Here is a 24263-nt window from a genome sequence, read left to right on the forward strand (position 1 = left end):
GTTTGGGATGCTGAGTAGTAGCCACAGAACTTTCAGATGTGCCAGGCCACATTCCCGGCTCTCTGTGCTAAACCTGCCCCAGCCCTCCAATGCAAGGACATCAAAATGAAATCTGCACTGACAGTTAAGAAGCAAGTGGTGATTGCACTGTGGAAACCTGCCATGCTAGATTGATTCCCAACTGACCAGTAGCAAGTGTGAGTCAGAAATCCACCACAAGTGGGCAGAGCTATTAATCACCTCCTGCTCTGCACAATTGTGACTCTGGGCACAAGCAGCCAGATAAAAGGGCTATAAGAAGAGCTCAAGTGGAGCTGTACAGCTCAGGGAGGCTGTGAAAGACTATTTTAATAGTGAGACAGAGTAGTGTGTGTTGGTGGAGTATGCTCTACATGGACTTTCTCAATTCCAGCCCAGAATAGATCTTGTAGTAACTGCTGCGTGTGTGTAGGAAATTGACAATGCTCTATGTACCTATTAATGTCTGAACGTTGTTAGAGGTTGTGACAAAATGAAGTAACAGGAAATTGATGGGTGTCAGACCTGCTCAGCCCCAGCCAGCATATATTGTGAACTAATAAAAATGAATTGTTCCAAAAAGTGAAATTTTATTCTTACAGAACCAGGCAAACAACATTTAGAACTTAATAAATTAAGGAAACAACTTATGAAGGGGAAAGAGCAGTCATTTCTATTTCAGATGCACATACACCAACCATGGCTTCCACAAGTCAGTGCATGGGCAGCTCTGATGGTCTTTCATGTCCCCTGGGGTGGAATGGTAGTGCAGCAACTGCTCATGGCACATGAAACGTTGCCCGGGGAGGGGGGGCGCACAGGGAGGGAGGTCCCAACATTGAGTTCTCCATGGGCTGCAGAGGGATGTGAGCATGGGATTCTTGGACCTGCACGTCTACCAGAGTCTGCAGCAGCTCTCTTTGTGGCCTGAGAAGCCCCACTATGTCCTTGTGCATCCCCCTCTCCTTCTCCATGCTGGCTGCAAGGGTGATCCTCCAGTCCCCGGTCTCATTCTCTGTTGCAGCACAGGCTTGCAGGATCTCCTGGAACATGTCATCTTTCTCCCACTCATCTGGTTTAGGCGCTTGGCAGGTATGGAGGTAGAGCCTCAAGGCCACAATAGCAGCAGCTGCAGCTACAACACACAGAGCTTGTCAGTGTGTTCGTAACAGAAATAAAAAAAAAAACCTTAGGATACTGAACTCACTCCCCTTGATCTGCAAAAGTACTGCATCCTCACTTCTTCTTGGGATTGATACAGTATGGCATCAGTCACAGCACCAGCCCTGCTCAGTATATTTATATAGGGCAATGAAACTCAATACTGGCACCAATTTCCACAGGCAGAAGTGAGTGTAGCTGCTCTCTCACTCCTGTGGGTGACAGAGGCAGAGAGCACAGATACTGCTGCCATTCTGCTGCCACCTGGACCCATATCCTGTTAGCTCATGTATTGCAATGGTGCCTGCTGAATTAATTGCTGAGCAGCATGGGAAAGTGTCCTACCCCAGCAGAAGAAATAAGGCAGGCCTCCCCAGAAACCTTTGGCAGAGGATTGCAGGGTACCTCCATGAAAGTGTCATTGAGTCTCTAGAGAGGATTCACAGGCCATCCCAGTGCATGTAAACAAACTGCTCCACATGGCCCCCTCTGCATAACTCCAAAGAGGAATGACAAGCAGATTAGCAACTCTACCTCTCTTGGTTGTACCACCACTACCTCTTCTAGCACAAGTGAGAGTAATTCAACAGATATGTTCTGCTACTTTGGGGGCTCTACCCTTGTAATTTCAAAGCAAACTGCACATTTACCAGAGGTTCCTTCACCTGCATCAGGCTCACCTGTTGGGATTGGCTGGAGTGCACTGGAGTCAAACACAGATCCTGGCTCACTGCACAGCTGGATCCCCTGGTCACCTGTCCCCCCATAATCCTCCGCCTCTTCCTTGTCCACCCCCTCGTCTTCGCTGTTCATGATGAGGGCTTGTGGCTACTCCAAAGTATCCATGGGGCTCTTGCGGGTGGTGGTGGTGGTGGTGGTGTCTTCCCCGAGGTTTGCATGCAGCCCTGCAGTTCAGCACTAGATGGATTGTTTGTCTCCTTAGCCTTCTGGTACCCCCGCTGCAGCTCCCTGGCTTTCACACAGCACTGCTGCTGGTCCCTCTTGTAGCCCTTCTCCCGCATGCCCTGAGCCATTTGCTCACAGAGGTCAACATTTCTATGGCTGGATTGGAGCTGTGCCTGCACAGCCTCTTCTCCCCACAGCCCCAGGAGATCCAACACCTCCTGTGTACTCCAGGCAGGAACATGTCTGGAGCATGTAGCTGGCATCATCAGCTGGGCAGTTACACACAACAGTGGAGAGCTGCTTGGCATGCTCACCCAGCCAGGCAACCAGTAAAAGGAACTTAAAGAAATTGCAAGGCTTTAAAGGGGAGGGACAGCTTCCTGTCCACCTGGCCCCTGGGCAGCAGAGTACACACTGGTGACCAGAGCTGTCAGTGTGGGACATCACCTGGAGGCCAGCAACAGTCTCAACACTGACCCTCTGTCAACCTAACTACATCGACCTTGACTCTACGTCACTCAGGGAAGTGGTGTTATTAAAATCGGTGTAGTGGAGCAGTTTCGCCAGCAAGAGTGAAATTTAAGCATAGACACTTCCAGAGCTAGGTTGATGTAAGCTGCCTTGCATTGACCTAACCCATGTAGCGTAGACCAGACCCAAGTTAAACAGAAATTAAAAGGAACAGTCACAAAGGTGAAATGCTGCAAGCTGTATGGCTACTTTTAAAAACGATGATAACTGAGGCTCAAACTAAAGGTATTCCCCAAATAACAGTGAGAGGACCAAAAAATGTCACCACTGCTAAACAGAGTATATAAGATGGTCAGAGACAAAAAGTTGTCTTTTAAAAACTGGAAGTCAAATCCTACTGAGGAAAATAAAAAGGAGCATAAACTCTGGAAAAATCAAGTGTAAACATAAATAAGGCAAGCCAAAAAAGAATTTAAAGAGCAACTAGCAAAAAGACAAAACATTTTTTTTGCTGTTTGTTTAAGTACATCAGAAGCAGGAAGCCTGCTAAACAACCAATGGGGCCACTGGACAGTCAAGATGTTAAAGGAGCACTCATGGAAGATTAAGCCATTGTGGAGAAGCTAAATGAATTCTTTGAATTGGTCTTCACTGCAGAGGATTGAGGGAGATTCCCACACCTAAGTTATTCTTTTCAGGTGACAAAGTTGAGAAACTATCCCAGATTGAAGTATCAGTAGAGGAGGTTTTGGAAGAAAGTGATAAACAGTAATAACTCACTAGGACTGGATGGAATTCACCCCAAGGGTCTGAGGGAACTTGTATGAAACTGCAGAACTATTAACTGTTGTATGCAACCTATTGCTTAAATTAGTTTCTGTACCAGATGCCTGGCAGATAACTAATGTAACGCCTATGTTTTTAAAAAGGCTCCAGAGACAATCCTGGCACTTACAGGTCGGTAGGCCTAACTTCAATACTAGGCAAACTGGTTGAAACGATAGTAAAGAACAAAATTATCAGACACGTAGATGAATGCTATATGTTGCGGAAGAGTCAACACGACTTTTGTAAAAGGAAATCATGCCGCACCAATCTATTAGAATTCTTTGAGGGTATCAACATGCACCTGGACAAGGATGTTCCAGTAGACATAGTGTACATGGACTTTCAGAAAGCCTTGAACAAGGTCCCTCACCAAAGGCTTTTAAGCAAAGTAAGCAGTCATGGGATAAGAGGGAAAGTCCTCTCATGGATCAGTAACCGGTTAAAAGATAGGAAACAAAAAGATAGGAATAAATAGTCCGTTTTCACAGTGGAGAGAGGTAAATAGTGGGGTTTCGCAGGGATCTTTGAGACTAGTGCTGTTCAGTATTCATAAATGATCTGTGAAAAAGGGTAAACAGTGAGGTGGTAAAGTTTCCAGAGGATACAAAATTATTCAATATAGTTATGTCCAAAGCAAACTTCAAAAAGTTACCATGAGATCTCAAACTGGATGACTGGGCATCAAAACAGATGAAATTCAATGTTGGTAAATGCAAAGAAATGCACATTGGAAAATACAATTCCAACTTTATACACCCAAAATGATGGGGTCTAAATTACCTGTTATCACTCAAGAAAGATCTTGGAGTCAGAGGATGGTTCTCTGAAAACATCTGCTCAATATGCAGCAGCAAAAAAAGCTAACAAACAAGGTTAGTAACCATTAGTAAAGGGATAGAAAATAAGACAGTAAACATCATGCCACTATATAAATCCATGGTACATCAATACCTTGAATACTGCAGGCATTCTGGTTGCCCTATCTCAAAAAAGATGTATTAGAATTAGAAAAGGTACAGAGAAGGGCAACAAAAATGACTAGGGGTATGGAATAGCTTCCATGCAAGGAGATATTAAAAAGACTGGGACTGTTCAGCTTAGAAAAGATGATTGAGGGGAGAAATAGGATAGAGGCCTAAAAAAAAAAAAAAAAAAAAAAAAAAAAAAAAAAAAAATCACAAATGGTGTGAAGAAAAAGTTATTTACCCCTTTGTATAACACAAGAACCTGAGGTCATCTGATGAAATTAATAGCAGGTTTAAAACAAACATAAGGAAGTACTTCACACAATGCTGTGGAACCCATTGCCAGGGGATGTCATAAAGGCCAAAAGCATAACTGGGTTTAAAAAAAAAAAAAAAAAAAAAAACACGCATTAGATAAGGTCATGGAGGACAGGCCCATCAATGGCTATTAGCCAAGATTGTCAGGGATGCAACTCTATGCTCTGCGTGTCGCTAGCTTCTGGCTGCAATATTGGGACTGGGTGACTGGGGATGGATCACACGATAACTGCCCTATTCTGTTCATTTCCTCTGGGGCACCTGGCACTGGTCACTACCAGAAGACAGGATGCTGGGCTAGATGGACCACTGGTCTGACCCAGTTTGGCCATTCTTATGAGATAAGTGGGGGATCACTTTGTTTAAGGATCCAGATGGGTGTGTGTTAGCCGGGGGAAGCGGAGTGGAGTTTTGAGGCTCTAGATTTTGGACTTTGGCACGTAAAGTGGCAGTTAGGTGCCTAAATGCCTTGGTGGGTCTGGCCCTAGATGTTTGGGGCCTGCTGTTTATACTGTATGCCCTGGCTTTACAAAGAGTGCTGCACTCACCACAGCGCCCAGACTTTGAGAGACCAGCCCCACAGCAGTGAACTCAGAATCCAACAGGCCCTAGCCTCAAGGGAATTTCAGCATGCTTAGTTCTTCCAGAAAACATTTTAAACTGGGAAAGACACTGCAAGGTAGGATGATAGCACATCCCGTGCCAGAGGATACAGATACGCCGCCACTGCAGGGCATCTGAGTGCAGCAGGAATGCCAAGCAAAGGCCACAAGTGAACTTTATGCTCTGGATGTTTTCCTGACCATACTGATCATCTCTCATCACCAGTTGCCATTACCAGCAAGTTTCCAGCCAATGGCAAAGAAGAGTGGTTAGCAGCAACTTCCGGCTCACTGGGCAAAGCAAACTTGGTCTCAGGCCAGGGCCTTACAGACAGCCACTTTGCTAAACCTCTTGGCTGAGGCTTCCTGGAATGGGCTTGGACACTGACCTACCCTCCCCAGGTGAGAGAGGGTTCCCTTAGCTCTGAGGGGGAAGTATAGGGGCCACTCACTGCCATACACCTTTGCAAGCACAAAATTCGCTTCATTTAACAAACTTGCTCTGTAAAGTTTCACGTAGGGTGACCAGACAGCAAGTGTGAAAAATCGGGACGGGGGTGGGGGGGTAATAGGACCCTATATAAGAAAAAGACCCAAAAATCAGAACTGTCCCTATAAAATCGGGACATCTGGTCACCCTAGTTTCATCACCATTTATTTGAGACGCAGTAATTTACATGTAAACAGATGCCTGGGTGGTAAGGCACTTTGTGTGAGTCCAGGCAAGGACACAAATCACCACTCAGCTGGGCTCCAGCAGCCAGGCATTTCTGGGCTGTGTTTCCTTCAATCTTCTTGCCTAAGAAGCAGCTGATTCACAATGCGCCCCAGGCAGTATCTGCCACAGGCACAGATGCAGCCTCACTACAGAGAAGTCCATTCCTCAGTATGAAACCTTGTCAGCAGGACACAGCTCCTGAAGAGCTAGACACGGACAGAAAGATTTGCTGTTTCCCCAAACACATGGATGGCACAAGTGATGCTGAGACCAATTCCCTGGAGATACTGCTGCTGGGTTTCCTCTGTTCAAAAATAGGCAGGTAAAAGGCACAGGGCTTGGCTATGCAGTGACCAGGTTTAGTGCTGGTTTCCTGCATTTAGAAACTATACTCCAATAAACCCAGGAGCACTGGCTCTGGGCCAGACAGGCTGGATAACCAAGTGAGGCTACTTCTGGAGCTGTGTATCCATTTTCTCAAGCAGGCAGTCTCTTTCCATGCACAGAATTGCACACATGGCCTGAGGCATTATGGAAGCAGCAGGAGGTTTTGTATCTTCTGCTGATATACTGGGGATTTATTGGCCACTGCTGGAGGGGATGAGGATGTAATGGGCTGCCCTGGGACGGGAAGTACAGCTATTCCCATTCCTTAGGAAGCACTAAAAGAATGACATTAAAGAATACGGCATGGGGAGGGGAATGGGGGGGGGGGGGGGGAATCCTAAGGTGGGAAACATGCAGCCACCGAAGTGAGCTGCAGAGCAACAAGCAATCACAGGAAAGGATCTGGGTAGGGTGGAGCTGAGGTGTGCCTGGAAGTAATCTGTGCCAGAAGGAAAGAAGCAGGCCAGCTATGGATGCAGCAAGGGTACTTGTGCTCTCCTGAATCCAGCACAACAGGAATCACAACCCTTGTGAATTGTGTGAACCAAGCAAGGGGAAGTCTGGCCTGGGCTCCAGCACAATAATGGATCCTCCCCAATAAACCCCTGGGCACAATCACCCTGGCAGGAGGCCTGTTAACCCTCGAGCCTGTAGCATTAGCTCAGCTCTAGTGAAAGCCCCACTGCACAGCACACGGAGACGGGGGAGGAAGGAGGCAGCGACATGCTGTAGCCTTGCAGGAGGCCTTGTCTGAACAGACCTGAATCCCGTGTGCCAGGGCAAACAGAGCTGCTTTCGCTGGGCAGGCGGGCACACAGGTGGCTCATTTATTACAGCCAGCCCAGTTCTCACCCTGCACGACTCTGCCACCACCGCCATCTTAAACCAACTGCCATATGAATGGCAGTCACCTAGCAGTGCCTGCCAGCACTTCAGAGAGCCCAAGGGCACTGGACACACTTGGCAAACCTCTGTGGAGGCCAGGAGCTCCAGCATGGCACTAAATGTGGCACCACTTCACCAGGGTCAGAAAATGGACCCGCAGATTTTTCCGAAGCCCATTGGCAGCTCCCCCGTGACCCAGACATTCACATTTATACAAGCACCATTTAAAATGAGACCATCACAACTCCTCCTAGACTTAAAAAGATTTAAGAACTGCAGTTGTCCTCTGCCCTGGCTTGTGCAGAGAAGAGGCAGTGCAGGCAGCAAGTTAAAACACCATCTAGTTGCTGACGATTGCACCGTCCCCATAATTAAACAATCAGACATTCTGAACAGCTGCTGCACTCAGTCCATCACATGCTCTTTTTGCTGTTGAGCAGGTGAACACTCTGGTCCTTTTCATCCAATTTCAGGTGTGTCCGGCTGAATTGCTTAATCAGGGTCCCTGGTATCAATGCCACCATGGCTATGGCCAGTAGCTTAAGCAACGTGCCCCAGGAGAAAATGGCATCCAGGGACGTGATCTGCGAGAGGATGGCACCCGTCTGCACACAAATGAAGTTATAAGGGATCAGACCTGGAAGAGTCAGAGGGAGAAGCCTGTTACTAGACAACCATCCCTAGTGCCCTGGTGCATCTTCAGGATGGCTCTGGCTAGATACCCACAGATCCGTACTGCTCAGAGATGGCATGCAGGGTACAGTGTAACACACTGGTCAAAGGTCACATCTTCTCTGCAGCCAAGTGTGCTGACAAAGCTGAGAGCTGCACATGGTGGAATACAGCTCAGTGCCCCTGGAAGGGTCACTTTTGTTTGCTAGCGCTACAGGGGACTAACCATTGTGAAGACGACAGGGACATAAGCAATGCCCCCTCTCTGCCCCTCCATGTTGGGGAAGCCTTTCTGGACAGGCTGCGCCCAGCCTCATCTAACACAGCTGGGGTCCTGTCACTGAGAATGCTCCACTCCCAGCTCCTGACACAGCCAAGTGGCCAACCTGACTGCAGCAGTGCAGTGGGCAATCTGCATCATCTATGCTGTACAGCGCCTGGTGAGAGGACAGCACACATGAGGCTGGGGCCAGGGGTGAGTTTCTGCAGGGCCATTGTGTGGGTTTGTGCAAACGGGAGATTGTAGAAAACACTCGGGTTGGACAGTTGAGCCACAATGCCATCTCCCAGCACTCATTAAAAACCAATGGGCATTGCGACACCCGACGACAGCCGAGTTCTCTCCAGGAACAGCCATTTCACCCTGGGAAGAGGTAACAGTGTAAGGGCACAGACAGTAGCGAATCAGGAAACTAACAGCCAAGTGACTGTTGCTGTGGGACCCTTAACGCTGGAATTCCTCAAGTGTAGCATGGTACGTTCTCAGGTTTGCTGGGTTTTAACAGCAGCAAAGAGTAGGTTGGGTTTGATCCCTTCCTGAATACGGAGCCTGCTCGCCCCCAGCCCCAGCTCCTTACCGATAAGGACGGAGAAGAAGAACTGAGAAACCGGGATGTTCAGGATCGGAGACGCCAGGTTCAGAAACCAGTTTGGGGTCATGGGGAAAAGTCTCAGAAACAACAAGAAGAAAAATAAGCAGCTTCTGTTCTCCTCCACCTGCCATCAGACAAGAGAAACCAGGTCAGCAATGCCACTGCCCGTTACCGCCAACTACTGCAGAGCCGAGACACCCAGTCTGACACTAGCAGAGGTTCAGGGCTTCATTTCAATAAGCCACAATGTAACATCAGCCTAGAATCAAAGCAAACCAGAGTAGCTTAGTACCACGGTACCCACATGCACCAGGATCAGCTTTGCCTGTGCAACAGCTGCACCCAGTGAAAGTACACGCTAACCTGGGATGTGAAAGACCAGTGGAAAAGGGGGCCATCACTGACGGACAGATATGATCTAAACAAACACTTACACAAAGGGCAGCTGCATTCCCTGCATCTTACCCTGCTTTCCAGCAGCGCCATTCCACTAGTGAAAACTGGTTCCCAAGGTCACTATAATGGGTAATCCTTAAAATTAAAAAGGCAGCCAGGTCAGTGTGGAAGGGAAGGGTGAACATGCAACCTCAGCCCTGTCCCTTGAGCATCTCCTTAACAGTGTAAGGGCACCTTTTGCTGTGTCCAGGCAGCAGCACTGGGAGAAAGCAGTAGGATGTGATCAGCCAGACATTCTCCACACCCTCAGGGCTTGCTCCTGCCAACACTTACCTGATTGACTCCACTCCTGCTAGGAAACACTCTGCCTGACAGCAGTGTTTTCAGGCTTGGGCCCTTAGTAACACAGCTGTCTGGAGTGTTCCCAGTGCTATACATTGTCACTGATCAATTCTAACAGCACAATACAGCCTAAGGGAGGCTTTGCACTTAGTGGCCAGACTTTGGAGGGGTTAAAAAGGACAAAAAAGGCCACAGCAAGCCCCTCCTTCCTGTACCAGATACTTGCTGCCCCTTGCCGCCTATCAACCCCCTTAGCACAATAGGCACGTGTCAGCTTGGCCAGCCACTAACCCATGCTCTGCTGACTCTTGGTGCCGCAGGCTAAGGAGGCACTGCCATTCCTGTGCAGACCCCTCAGGGCACAGTTCAAAGTAGCAGCGCCGCATGGTCTCAGACACCATCCGATGGTCCAGGGACATCTACATCGAGCACATCACCGGCCACCGACAGTACCAGGAGGCGTGAGCCAGAGTGACATCGTTCTCCCACTACGAGAAAGGGATCAAGTGACCTTCTCCGTTGGATCATATGAACTGGAACCATAAACTCCCTGAACATTAAATCTCAACAAATGAGAGTCAATTCATCCTCATCATCATATCCACCCATTATACCCCACACCCGAACACAACCACTCTATGAACTTCATACCCTCATATCTCAATGTCTGTACTTTGACCCATCAACCTTTTACCCCCAATTGGGGATATTGCAGATTATGGATTCCTTATGCCACCTGATCTTAAACCAAACTTTGCACCCTCGATAATTTGTACGTTATTCCCTGATAACCAGAAACTTCTATGCTCAAACTCGGTTCACTTTTTTTTTTTTAATCATCATCTTAATAAAATTTTTAAATCGGTCTCTCACCCTCTGGCCGGCATTCAGCTTCCAAGCTGCATTCTCCACAATATTATTCTGCAGTTAAAACCAGTCTAAAGCTCCTGTGCAGCAAACCTACAGCCTTTGCTCTATTTAACAGACACAAGGCTAAGAGGGTTGGCTTAAAGCTGCTTCCAGCCCTTGTAATGCCTTCGATCATTTTAAGAATTTGTATCAATTTAAACTGCAAAACAAGAGCAGCCTCCCCATATGCTCACAGAGAGTCCTAGCGGGGGATGGCAGGTGGGCTGAATAGCAGGCATGGACAGGTGGGGCACCAAGTCAGGTGGTCCGTGGGCCAGAGCTGATTTTTAAATGTGAATACCGGAACTGAATCTATGCCAAGTTTCTGTTTGCAGAATTCAGAGACTATTGCTTGAGAGCTCAGAGTATCCCACCCTTCCTAAGTGTCCACTGCATTTTATTCTTGTCAGCTGTACTGGTCAAGCAGGATTACGGCAGAACGAACTGGTATCTTCCTGGGCATCAAAGTTACTTACCAAGTTCTAGCTAGTTACACCTGCCGTCAAAGAGGTTGCTAAGGCATCTCTGAAGGCCCAATTTGGCCTGCTGGGGACGATGCATGAGAAAGCAGAGCCCAGCTTAACTCTCAGAACCCAGGGCGCGTTTACATTTGAAAGGAGCAAAGAGAGAGAGATTGACACACAAACACGGAACCCCCTGGGGCCACTCTTCCAATTCCTTTTCAAAGCAAACTGGGCTGACGCTAGAGGGCACTACCATACAGGAGTACCTACTCCATTATCCAAGGGATAACTACTGTGGTTAGTTCTCACTCTGAAAAGCCCATGCTGCTTACTTTCTGGGTCCACTGGACTGATTCCAAAGCCAGAAGGACAATAACGGCCACGGTGGTAAGACACAGGGAACTAAAGAACCACAAATGCAGGGCCTGGGCTAAGAAGGGGCTGTAGGATCACAGCTCAGCTCTGCTCCAGTCAGCCCGGGGGTTTGTCCCAGCAGCAGGGATCTCTTTACCTTTCTTTGCAGCATGGCCACTTTATCAGGAAACCAGTAGACTACGAACTGTTTCCCAAAGGCCCTGGAGAGCAGGTAACAGCAGGTGGCACCCACAGAAGTCAAAGCAGAGCACAGCAAGAGCCCCATCCATGGTCCAAACAGAGCCCCAGCGAGGATGTTCTGGTAGAACAAAAGCAGGGTGTGAGACCTTATGAATAAGAGACTGGACAAACACGTTCAGCAATGTGTACACAATCACAGCCAGCCCAACTCTCCTCTGGCCACATGGGTGGCTTGATGGGGACCCGGCCATCCCCTTTGCTCCCACAGGGACACAGCTTCGCTGCCTGTCCTGGACTTTCTGTATTAAAACTCCAGAGAGAGGATCTCCCATCCAGACAAGGCAGAGAGTTTGGGGACAGTGTCAGTCATTCCAAAGAGAGAAGCTCTGTCACCTTCGCACAAGATGCCAGGCACATCTGGGGCAGGGAACCACCTAGCTCAGTTGTGGCCTCCGAGTGCCACCATAACACAAACGGTTAAAACCCATGGCTCATTCTAGAAGCTACACCAGTGCAGGAGAGCAGTGTCTGAACTGACCACTGCAGTCTCAGTCCTTGAGTCAGGGAGCTCAGTTACCTTACGGAGGAGACTCACTCGGTTCCTCCCTTGGTCCCTGAATTCCAGGGCTTGAAAGGCACCTGGCTCAGGTGACCTAAAGCATTTGCACAGTGCAGCCAGCATCTTAGCAGAGGTTGTCTCATGGATGCCTTCCTTCCCATTTGTGATCAGACAATAGGCCAAGGCCAACTACCACCTCTGCTGACATGGAGTGGTAATAGCATGGGAATATTAAGAACTTATCTAAAGCTATTCCAAGTGGCAGAAACCAGGGTGAACCAGAACCATGTACATCAGTAAAGTGCTTGAGCACCGCACAACAGTCTGATTGAAAACCAGCTCTACCCAAACTCAACCAGGCGCACAGTAAGTGGATTACTAACAGATCACCAAGTATAATCATTGGGTGGGATCCTACAGAAACTGGACCTCAGCCCAAGGCTGTTCAATATTAATATTTTTATCAACAATTTAGAGATGAATATAGAGTCACTGTAGATATTGTATATGGAAAAACTGGTTGTTTAGTAAATAATGAGGGTGGAGTGTCATACAGAGCCAACAGGATCACTTGGTAAATTGGGCACGATCAGAAACTATATGTTTGAATATGGCCAAATGTAAGGTCACATCTATAAAGAAAGAATGTCAGTCACATGGCACGTGGCACCGTAGCCTGAAAGCAGTGACTCTGAATAGGACTTAAGAGGTCATTAAACTGAGCATGAGCTTCCAGTGCGAGGCTTTGCCCCTTGGAGGTATAACCGGGGGAATAGAAAGGAGCAGGGATGAGCTTCTCCCCATAGCATTGTCATTAAACCTTGATGGTTCGCCCCCCCTAGTGTTTTGTATCTACCTCTGGCTAGTAGGTCTAGTCCCCAGGCTAGGGGTGTACAATATATTTCTCAAACTCCCAAATAAGAGTCCTGTTCACCTGGAAGCAAGGTGATAGGCCAGGACAGGGGGTTAAATGGTGACCCCAATAAACAAGAGAGCCCAGTGAATGGTCTAAGACCCCATGGCAAATCCCAGCTTTGGAAAGCCTGGTGAAGGAAAAAGAACAGAGAGTGCTAGAGATCTGAGCGGGTGCATACCAGAAAGCTGGAGCCAGGGATGGCGAAGGACTGCTTGTAGAGGTAGGCAGCACAGAACAGCAGCAACACATAGCTCTGGTGCTCTTGCTTATAGTACTGTAGAAACTCTGAAAGCTCTCGCAGCTCCTCCAAGTCTGATGGGAACTTGAGTGACCTGAGAAGGAAGAGGGAGACCCAACTAAAATGATAAATCCTTGACACGCCAAGCGCCTCTCAAACATATTCTGCACACATTAACAAACTGACAGCCAAGGTCAAATATCTTCACCAGATTTTACAAATGGGGAAACTGAGGCAGGTCAAGTTACTTCAGGTCAGAGGAACTCTGTGGCAAACTGTCTAGTGACCTAAGTTCCCTCTAAGCTGCATGGCCACACAGCAGGCTATAAAGATCCATGCAGGCGTGCAGCCATAGGGGCCTGGAGAAGTGAGAGGTAGGGGGTGGGCGGGGAGGGGAGCAAGTTGGGACATGCAGGGCTGCTGGCAGGGAGAGGCGCCTCTCCCCCAGCCCCAGCCCTGGGGCTGCTGTGGTGAGATGGGGCTGGGGGGGGGGAGGGCGGGGGGGAAGAGAGTCTCCTCTCTCCCCACCACATCCCCGGGGCAGCCTGCACCCCAAACCCCTCATCCCTGGCCCCACCCCAGAGCCACACCCCCAGCTGGAGCCCTCACCCCCGCACCCACCATCTGCCCCACCCCAGAGCCTGCACCCCAACCCTGATCCCCCTCCCACTCTCCGAACCCTTTGGCCCCACCCCCACTACAAACACCTCCATATTGGTGCACATAAAATTAATTCCGCACATGAATATAAAAAATTAGAGGGAACAATGCTAGTGACTCAATGACATTCTCATTTGAACTCTAGAATTCCTAGGAAATCGACCAGCAGGCTTTACACCAACATAGGCCTTTTCTAAATGTGAACAGCAATGCTATATTGCAGAGCAAGCTCCTGCTTTACCTATGCAGTGCACTCACTCGGCTTGACAAACATTCCCATGACCGACCTTTGGTATTGCTTAGCGGACCCAGCCAGCTGGCGTAGAACAAGCTGAAACAGTCCGAACAAGAGAGCTTTCCCTACCTGGTCTTCAGCAAACTGAAAATTAACAGTACTGTTTGCATCCCACCTGGAGCATTCATCTCCTACCCTGAAGCAAGATTGAAAACAGAATCCAGGGCATCGCTAGATGGGGTTGGAGCCAGTGCACAGATCACCATGCTGCATGTAAGCAGACGACATTCCTCACAGAGGAGGTGTTGGAGGTACCAGTGCCAGGATCTCTTGGTCACCATGGCACTGACTATCCCAGGTTGCTGCTGGCCCGACTCATACCGCTGGCTGCACTCTGGATCCAGTGTTTGGGCTGAGTATGGAGGTATGACAACTGTAGATTTTACCCATGGCAGGGATCAACTGTTGCCTCCCGCAATTTGAGGTTGGGGCTAGACACTTTGACGGCCCTTCCTCCGAGATTAATTGGACCTGGTCATTTCTTGAGGAAGAATATCGTTCACACCATTCTGCTGGTTGAATAGTACTGTATGACGATCTTTTACCTTCCACTACTGGTTAAGTGCTGTGTGCATCTTCCTTATTGGTTTCCACCTCACAGGTCATCATGGTTTACATCTCTCCTCTGGCAACTGATGGAAAGCTCAAGTGGCAGAAATCTCACACTGAATTGGACAAATTGCTTCAAAACATATTTTGAAATCTCATGCTGTGGGTGTGCAAAAGTTTCTTTGCTTCCATCACTGTATCAACTAAGCGTATGTCTACACTACCCACCGGATCAGCGGGCAGCAATCGATCCAGCGGGGATCGATTTATCGCATCTAGACTAGACACGATAAATCGACTCCCGAGTGCTCTCCCGTCGACTCCTGTACTCCACTGCCGCAAGAGGCGCAGGCAGAGTCGACGGGGGAGCGGCAGCAGTTGACTCACCACGGTGAAGACACTGCAGTGAGTAAGTCTAAGTACATCGACTTCAGCTACGTTATTCACGTAGCTGAAGGTGAATAACTTAGATCGATCCCCCCCAATGTAGACCAGGCCTAAGTCTCAATCAGATGATTTATGCTGATGAATGAACGAATAGGAAACAGCTGTTATTCAGTAACCAACAAAACTCCAACACGCCAAGCAGATTCTGACGGAACCACCTGCTTCTGTGGCTGCAGAGTGATTTCTGTAGAGTTCAAACACTGAATTGTCTCAGTTGGACATTATAGATTCAGACTTTAAGGTCAGAAGCAGGGCTTTGGAGCAGAGCCCAGAGCTGAAGCACGGACCAGTAGATTTTTGCCCGGAGCTGGAGTGGAGCAATTCAAAAATGTGATTGCTCCAAATCCCTGGTCAGACAGGACCATTATGATCTTCTAGTCTGACCTCCTGTACAATGCAGGCCACAATCTCACCCACTCACTCCTATAACAAACCCTGATCTATGTCTGAGCTACTGAAGTCCTCAACTTGTGGGGCTGTAGGCTCAAGACTTCAAGGTGCAGAGAATCCTCCAGCAAGTGACACGTGCCCCACGCTGCAGAGGAAGGCAAAAAACCCCGAGGGCCTCTGCCAATCAGCCCTGGAGGAAAATTCCTTCCCGACCCCAAATATGGCAATCAGCTAAACCCTGAGCATGTGTGCAAGACTCACCAGCCAGACACCCAAGAAAGAATTCTCTGTAATAACTCAGATCCCACCCTATCTAGAGTCCCATCACAGGCCATTGGGCATATTTATCAATAATAGTCAAAGAACCTAATTTTGGCAATTAATTGATCCCATCATACCATCCCTTCGATAAACTTATCAAGCTTAGTCTTGAAGCTAGATATGTCTTTTGCCTCCACTGCTCCCCTTGGAAGGCTGTTCCAGAACTTCACTCCTCTGATGGTTAGAAATCTTCGTCTAATTACAAGTCTAAACTTCCTGATGGCCAGTTTATATCCATTTGTTTTTGTGTCCACATTGATACTGAGCTTAAATAACTCCTCTCCCTCACTGGTATTTATCCCTCTGATATATTTATAGAGAGCAATCCTATCTCCCCTCAGCCTTCTTTTGGTTAGGCTAAACAAGCCAAGCTCTTTGAGTCTCCTTTCATATGACAGGTTTTCCATTCCTTGGATCATCCTAGTAGCCTTTTTCTGTACCTGTTCCAGTTTGAATTCATCCGTCTTAAACATGGGAGACCAGAACTGCACACAGTATTCCAGATGAGGTCTCACCAGTGCCTTGAATAACAGTACTAACACCTCCTTATCTCTACTGGAAATACCTCACCTGATGCATCCCAAGACCGCATTAGCTTTTTTCACAGCCATATCACATTGGTGGCTCATAGTCATCCTGTGATCAACCAATACTCCGAGGTCCTTCTCCTCCTCTGTTACTTCCAACTGATGTGTCCCCAGCTTTTAACAATAGTTCTTGTTATTAATCCCTAAATGCATGACCTTGCACTTTTCACTATTACATTTCATCCTATTACTATTACACCAGTTTACAAGGTCATCCAGATCTTCCTGTAGGATATCCCGGTCCCTCTCCATATTGGCAATACCTCCCAGTTTCGTGTCATCTGCAAACTTTATTAGCACATTCTCACTTTTTGTGCCAAAGTCAGTAATAAAAAGATTAAATAAGATTGGTCCCAAAACCGATCCCTGAGGAACTCCACTAGTAACCTCCTTCCAGCCTGACAATTCACCTTTCAGTATGACCCGTTGTAGTCTCCCCTTTAACCAGTTCCTTATCCACCTTTCAGTTTTCATATTGATCCCCATCTTTTCCAATTTAGCTAATAAATCCCCATGTGGAACCGTATCAAATGCCTTACTGAAATCAAGGTAAATTAGATCCACTGCGTTTCCTTTGTCTAAAAAGATCTGTTACCTTCTCAAAGGAGGTGATCAGGTTGGTTTGGCACGATCTACCTTTTGTAAAACCATGTTGTATTTTGTCCCAATTAACATTGACCTCAATGTCCTTAACTACTTTCTCCTTCAAAATTTTTTCCAAGACCTTGCATACTACAGATGTCAAACTAACAGGCCTGTAGTTACCTGGATCACTTTTTTCCCCTTTCTTAAAAATAGGAACTACGTTAGCAATTCTCCAGTCAGACAGTACAACCCGAGTTTATAGATTCATTAAAAATTCTTGCTAATGGGCTTACAATTTCACGTGCCAGTTCCTTTAATATTCTTGGATGAAGATTATCTGGGTCCCCCGATTTAGTCCCATTAAGCTGTTCGAGTTTGGCTTCTACCTCAGATGTTGTAATATCTACCTCCATAGCCTCATTCCCATTTGTCATCCTACCATTATCCCAAAGCTCCTCATTAAAGACTGAGGCAAAGTTTTTGTTTAGATATTGGGCCATACCTAAATTATCCTTAACCTCCACTCCGTCCTCAATGTTTAGCGGTCCCACTTCTTTCTTTGTTTTCTTCTTATTTATATGGCTATAGAACCTTTTACTATTGGTTTTAATGCCCTTTGCAAGGTCCAACTCTACATGGCTTTTGGCCTATCTCACTTTATCCCTACATGTTTTGACCTCAATAAGATAGCCTACAAGGAGTGGAAGATGGGAGGGATCAGCAAGGAAAACTTTCTGCTTTTTCTTAATCACCCCTCTGAGATGCTTACTCATCCAACTTGGTCTACAATGTTAAGACAGCCACACTCATTCCAGTCCAAGGGCTGTTGGTATCACTGTGTTCCACAATCTACTCTTTGGACTAGCATCCGACCTGGCTGGGGAAGACCAGCAGGTGACACTTGTCCATTGTTGTCTGAAACACCCATAAACTTCAACGTAGTTAAAGAGATAGTGCATCTACTATCACTGTCATCAACAAAGTGCATATAGGAAACAAATTATTGTCAACCATACAAAACCTATGTGGTTATCAGGATTTGTTCCATCTTGGGGAAACTGTTACAGAGAAAGATAAAATGAGCTTAACAGACAGACACCCATTCTTAGATAGCATGGCCTGAATCCCGTCTCAGAGCCAATGTGTTAATTCACTCAGAGAGAAAAATCAAGGGGACACATTCAAGCCTCCCGCCTTTTGTCTTACCTCTAGGCATCTGTTTGCCCCTCTTCTCTCTGAAAAATTAAAAGAACGTCCAGCCCTCTACTGGCTTACACAGTTCATTTAAAGAATACCATATCCTTTCTACAGAGCCAGATAGCAGTCTGGAAGATGTCAGTCTGTGCGAGGGGCCACACACTGGCATTCCAGTTCCAGAGGGGAGTCCACATCTCTACACATATCTCATCATCAGGATGGATTTAAAAAAAAAAAAAAAAAAAAAAAAAAAAAAAAAAACACACACCAAAAGGTTTTTCCCCCCCCCTCAAAAAACATTCTCAAAAAAATCCGATCTAAAGAGGTTTTAATGAAGATATCTTTGAGCTATAATGTATCTCATCATGGAACAGGGATTATAAATTCTAATTCTATAGTATGAGACAATATATTCATGTAATGTTTAAGAATAGTTTTGTAAATGAATTCCAATAGTTCATGGATTAGGGACCCAATCTTATGGGGTTCCAGGAGCTTCTGTATAGATTATTTAGGTTAATCTTTCTATCTACCCAATGGAACTCAGTGCTCAGTCTAGAAGATACCATCAGAGATGCTTAATTTTGCAGTTCCCAAACTGTGGATTTGTGTCTCCAGAGATAACATGCTTTTTAACAGCAAAAATGCTTTTAAATAAAATCAAATAATAGAGGTGAGAAATAACAGACCTCAACCCTATTGTCCCTCTGCAGATTTGTGTACACAGAGTCAATCCCTTACCGCTTTCTAAAAGTACAAAGTTTCAAAAAGTTCAATGAATAGAAGATTGTTGGGGGTGGAATAGATCTGGACAAAGAGAAGAAGTCTGGAGATAAATGTGAGAAGGGAGGGACCGGCAGTAGAAACAAAAGTGAAACTGGTTGAACAGCATATTCCAGAAGTCTTGAGGTCTTTCTGAGTGTAGCCTTCATTGATTTGATAGGGTTACCATATTTCAACAATCAAAAAAGAGGACGGGAGGAGCCCCGCCCTAGCCCCACCCCCGTCCTGCCCTGGCCCGGCCCCTTCCCCTTCTACTCCCTCCCACTTCCCGCCCCTTCAGAACCCCCAACCCTCCCCCCCACTCCTTGTCCCCTGACTGCCCCCTCCTGGGACCCCTGCCCCTAACTGCCCCCCAGGACTCCACCCCCTACCTAAGCCTCCCTGCTCCTCGTCCCCTGACTGCCCCCTCCTGAGACCTTCCCTCCATCCTAACTGGCCCCCTAGGACCCTACCCCCACCTGTCCCCTGACTGCCCCAACCCTTATCCACACCCCCACCCCCTGACAGCCCCCCCCCAGAACTCCTGACCCATCTAAACCCCTCTGCTCCCTGTCCCCTGACTGCCCCCTCCTGCTCCTAACTGCCCTCCAGAACCCCACCCCCTACCTAAGCCTCCCTGCTCCTTGTCCTTTAACTGCCCCTTTCTGAGACACTCCCCCACCTGCTCGGCAGCAGGGGGAGGGGGAGCAGGGTCGGAGCTCCAGACTGCCGGAGGCCCGAGGCGAACAGCCGGCCTGCGATCTGCGAATGCAGGGAGGGGGGGAGGGAGGGAGAGAGAAGAGGGGAGTGGTCTCAAGTTGCAGGGGAGAGGAGGGGGAAGTGGAGGAAGGGCTCTGGCTGCCGGAGTCCCGTGCGAGTGGCAGGATCCAGCCGGCTGCCCTGTAAGCCGCGCACACACTGCATGGGGGGGAAATCCGGACATTTACAAATTTCACCCGGACGCTATTTTTAACTCAAAAAAGCCGGACAAATCCGGCAGAATCCGGACGAATGGTAACCCTAGATTTGAGATCTACCATTCCATTCTCTCACTAGAAGGGAAAACCTATAATGGCAGCAGGCAATAAAAGAGACCCAGTTTGGGACTAAGAACCATTCAAGAAATACATGTTTGCTGATGATGTTTTAAAGAAAGTCACACCAGTGAACTGGTGGAAGTCACTTAAGCACTTGGATTCAGAGACTGATGAAGTGATAATCTCACTTTTAACAGCAGTAGCTTCTTCTGCTGGTGTAGAAAGAATATTTTCTTCCTTTGGACTAATTCATTCCAAATTGAGAAATTTGTTTGGGACCTGAAAAAGCAGGAAAGATTGTTTTTCTTTTCCAGATTATGAACAAACAGGAAAATGAAGATGAAGACGACTGAGTTAGCTACAGAAGCCAATATTTTACGTTTCTCACGTTGACCTGGCTGACATAGTCTTTAATTTTTGTTTTTTTGTTTTGTTTTTTAAATATTTCATTTAACTATCTTAGTTAAAAACAATTTTAACAAAAATAAACCTGATTTTAAAAAACTTGAATGTTTAACTAAATTCAAAATTTCATATGCTTGTTTTGTTAAAATATTATGTGTTTGCTGCTGAAGAAAAAAATCCAGAATACATAACTTTGCTGTTCTAGTTAAATAAAACAATTTAAATGTCTGTCTGGTGATGTTCTCCTCCTTAATACAGCATGGCAAAAAAATCCTCCAAATATTAATGATTAACCTGTTGAACTGGAGATAGTTCACCTCCCAATGACTTCATAAATATCTGCTTCAATTACCTTTGGTAAATGAAAGAGCCAAACAATCATCCATTTTCTGATATAGCTGTAAAACTAATCTGAAAAGTTTTCAAAATAAATCACTTTAAAAATGTATAGTGTGTACCTTCTAAAAACGAAACCTACATCTATCTCTGAGTTGTGAAGAATATGTATTAACGTTATAACAACCAACAAGAATGCACTTTTATGTAGAAATCCATGATTAAATAGAGCCTTCCCGACTAGTGATTTAAATCAAATTCACCCTGCTCATCATTAAAGGAGTTTTCACTGTGTGCACACACATGTTTTTCACTTGCGATGTTCCACAACAGCCTTCTACCCTTGACAGTCAGAGACCTCTTTGCACCTTATTAGCAAAATAACATTAAGCTAAGAAGAGTCACTGGTCAGTACAAGTCACCTGGTTTTATCCCTGGCAGCAAGGCATGAGCAGGTCTTCAACAGGGTCAGATCCTCAGCTGGTTTGAATTGTCCTTGCTCCATTGACCTCAGTGGAGCTATGACAATTTGCACCAGCTGAGGTTCTGCCCCAAAGAGCACAGGGGCCTGGAGAACAAACTCAGGTAACACATAGCAAATGGTATGTTAGAATCCAGAGTTAAGTGACGCAATAAGAGCTGGTACCTGTGGGTGGGGTGGGCTATTGCTTGCTTTTACTGGTTTTCTGGGTGGCAATTCCTGGTTTGGGGGCAACAATGGGCTCAAAGCTGGCCAAACCTTTGTTAGGCAGAGCTAAAAATCGAAAGGAATCCCAACTAGAGATGAATGTCATGTGTTTAGGCTTTTGTGCTTGCTGTAAAAAAACAGGTAGTTTGACTGAGAGTTACATGGCCTTGGACCTGCCTACTTGAGCAATCACTCTCCCAGAACCATAATGCCACAGTGCAGAGAAGCAGAAGGCCCTTTGTTTCAGAGGAGCCACGAGTGGGGTATTCTCTATAAGGGTCCTCCGCTTCGGAATTTACTCGTCCTAGGTGTCATATGGTCCAAATGTGTTGCCTTTCAGAGCACATTCCACAGCCCCTCCTTTTACAGGAGCTTTTGGGAAGGGGGACACTACCTGAGGGCTGCTACTTCAGAAGCAGGGTATTTTCTTTATACAGTGCTGCTGTAAGGGACTAGGCCTGGTCTACACTTAAAAGGTCGACATAGCTAAGTGGGCAACATGCGTGGGGAAAAAAGTATCAAACCCTTGAATGCCATAGTCATGCCAACCCAGCCCTCAGTGCAAACACATCTATATCAATGGAAGAATACTACATCCCTGATGATGGTAGCAGTCTTACACCGACGGAAAAGCCTCTTCTGGAGGTGTAGGTTGCATCTATGCTATGGGGTTATGCTGGCATAGTTACAGCAACCTAGCTATGCAGGTAGAGTCTCTGTAGTACAGACATGCCATCAGTCAGCTATTGCTGGTGCATAATGGAATTTGCTGGAGCACTTGCCTTTTTGCTATTTGTTGTTTAAAAGAAATATCAAGGACACCCACAGCTCTGGAGAGGGACCCTTCTTGCTACAATATAAATCAAAGGAATAAAAAACAAAACATCTTCCAAATCCTAGCAGTCAGGATAGGTGAAGGATCCTAGGAAGATATGTCAAGCCAAAGATGACCGGCACCAACACTGTTAGTTTCAAAACTTCTCAAAGATCGGATTTCACACTGACTTGCTATGGCTAAACATAGCTCAGAACATGCAACACCACATTTCTATGGATTTCACACCCTGCAAAGATCATCACATGGTGGGGATATATTTTTAGGCTGCCACCCTATATTTACAGGCCAACAAATATCCAATATTTCACCCATTCATCCTGAACATCACGCTCAGTCAAAATCAGATAGAGAAAACCCTCCTGACTCTGGAATCATTTAAAATCTTTTCACACAGGGAAAGAGTGCATGCACCTGAGAGCTGCAATTCCCCATTGCAAGATGTGCACATACATTAGATCACAACAGTCATTCTCCTCTGGGCTTTTCTCCAGGACACCCCAGGGCATCACAGCATTCCTTCAGCAAAGCACATTTCCCACAGCACCGCCGCCCTGCAAAGTCTGGCTGCGGGGTGACAGATGGACGAAGGGAGGGTCAAAGGCTTTTCTCGAAAGCTGCTCCAGGATGCTAGGACGGTGGGCTGCAGGTACAGTAAAGCCCTAGATGGCCCGGCCCGTTGGCCAACATGTTCCCGGACCCCAGAACTTCAGCACCCCGCCTACAGGCTCGGCCCTGTGCTCCACACCATGGGCACTGGCAGCACCACGGGCCTGGGGAGCCAGCCCCCCTCAGCAGCCCACAGACGCTCGTGCCCAGCTCTGGTGACCCAGGGGTCCCGGGCTCACAGCGAAAGCTGCGCCGTCAGACGCACCCCAGGCCTGGCACGGGGGTGAAATGTGGGCGGCTCCCACAAGAGGGAGGAGCCGCTTTCCCGGGCCAGAGGGGACAGGACCGGAACCGAGCTGGACCGGGCCGTCACCCACCTGCTGGCCCCGAGCGGGCCCCCCGGGTGCAGCCGCGCCGACAGCAGGTAGAGGCCGCAAGAAGCGGCCCCGAGCAGCACCAGGAAACCGCAGAGCGGCCGCATCCCGGCGCGGGAGCCGCGGAACGCAGGTACCGGCAGTCCGCGGTGGGCGGCCGATCATGTGACCGACCGGCGGCTCAGCCTACGGAGCCACGTGAGTGTAACCACGTGACACAGACCGGCTGCTGCTCCTAACATGTGCGCCCTGCTGAGGCCTCGCCCGCCCGCATGAGAGCGATTGGCTCCCGTGCGGCCTGAGGCCCCGCCCCGCCCCGGGTATCAGCGGGAGTTCCGAGCCAGCGGGGCGGGGTCTCGTAGGTTCTCTGTCTCGGCTCATCGTGAGTTTTGTGCCCCTGGTGCCCCCGAGCCTGTTCGGCAGCAGCTCCCGGGGGGCTCTGCACTGGGCCTCATTGACTTCCGCCTTGCCGAGTTCAGACCCGTGTCTGGTTGGCGCGGTCACTGAATTCCGGGCCTGCCTCCCAGCTCGCTGTCGCACCTCCCTTAGGCAGGTTATTAACGACAGTGTTGAATAGCGGCTGACCCCTGTGGGACCGCGCGAGATATGGCCTCCCAGTTTGACAATGAACTCCTGGTAACTAGTCTGGGCACAGCCTTTCAACCCATCGTGACGTGCACCCACCTTTTAGTAAATTCATCTCTACCCTTTTCCCCAGTTTGTTTAAGAGAATGTCATCTGGGGCTGTGTCAAAAGCGTTATTAAAATCAAGATATCTCACATCTGCTTCCCTGCAATCTGTTAGTCCAGTAACCCTGGCAAAGAAGGAAATTAGGTTGGTTTGGTGTGGTTTGTTCTTGACGAATCCATGCTGGCTATTCCTTATAACCCTCCAGGTGCTGACAAATTGTTTAATAATTAGTTCCAGTATCTTTCCAGGTATCAAAGTTAGGCTAATTGACCGATAATTCCCTGGGTCCTCTTTGTTCCCCATTTTAAAGATA

The 24263-nt window shown here is 47.6% G+C and overlaps 2 protein-coding genes across 4 annotated transcripts in view; one reads left to right on the forward strand and one right to left on the reverse strand.

Annotated features, from left to right (window-relative positions):
* Positions 1 to 20645, forward strand: part of MAP3K13 (mitogen-activated protein kinase kinase kinase 13) — a 156544-nt gene extending 135899 nt beyond the window's left edge. For both annotated transcript variants that reach the window (XM_065556179.1, XM_065556178.1), the window contains one exon: positions 20327 to 20645. In XM_065556179.1, the coding sequence (XP_065412251.1) occupies positions 20327 to 20333 (7 nt within the window). In that variant the 3' untranslated portion in view covers positions 20334 to 20645. The remainder of the gene's footprint in view (positions 1 to 20326) is intronic.
* TMEM41A (transmembrane protein 41A) lies at positions 589 to 23525 on the reverse strand. 2 transcript variants are annotated; one of them, XM_065556180.1, is made up of 6 exons: positions 23263 to 23521; positions 13123 to 13276; positions 11426 to 11587; positions 8789 to 8927; positions 1860 to 7896; positions 589 to 1153 (listed from the first exon to the last, which is right to left on the reverse strand). In XM_065556180.1, the coding sequence occupies exons 1-5, from the start codon at positions 23364 to 23366 to the stop codon at positions 7673 to 7675; spliced, it is 783 nt and encodes a 260-aa protein (XP_065412252.1). In that variant the 5' UTR covers positions 23367 to 23521; the 3' UTR covers positions 589 to 1153; positions 1860 to 7672. The 2 variants fall into 2 exon arrangements, with proteins under 2 accessions (XP_065412252.1, XP_065412253.1); XM_065556181.1 differs by lacking the exon at positions 589 to 1153 and adding an exon at positions 22730 to 22843 and having other exon boundaries at positions 3008 to 7896; positions 23263 to 23525.
* Positions 23526 to 24263: the final 738 nt, after the last annotated feature.

This window comes from Chrysemys picta, chromosome 9 (genome assembly GCF_011386835.1).
Source record: "Chrysemys picta bellii isolate R12L10 chromosome 9, ASM1138683v2, whole genome shotgun sequence".
In the NCBI taxonomy this organism is placed as follows: domain Eukaryota; kingdom Metazoa; phylum Chordata; order Testudines; family Emydidae; genus Chrysemys; species Chrysemys picta.

Coding starts and splice junctions, on each gene's coding strand:
- TMEM41A (XM_065556180.1), bottom strand. CDS start 23,366: ATGCGGCCGCTCTGCGGTTTCCTGGTGCTGCTCGGGGCCGCTTCTTGC. Junction 13,277..23,262: donor GGCCCGCTCGGGGCCAGCAG/GTGGGTGACGGC, acceptor CTTCCTTCTCAG/GTCACTCAAGTTCCCATCAG. Junction 11,588..13,122: donor TCCCTGGCTCCAGCTTTCTG/GTATGCACCCGC, acceptor TTGTTCTACCAG/AACATCCTCGCTGGGGCTCT.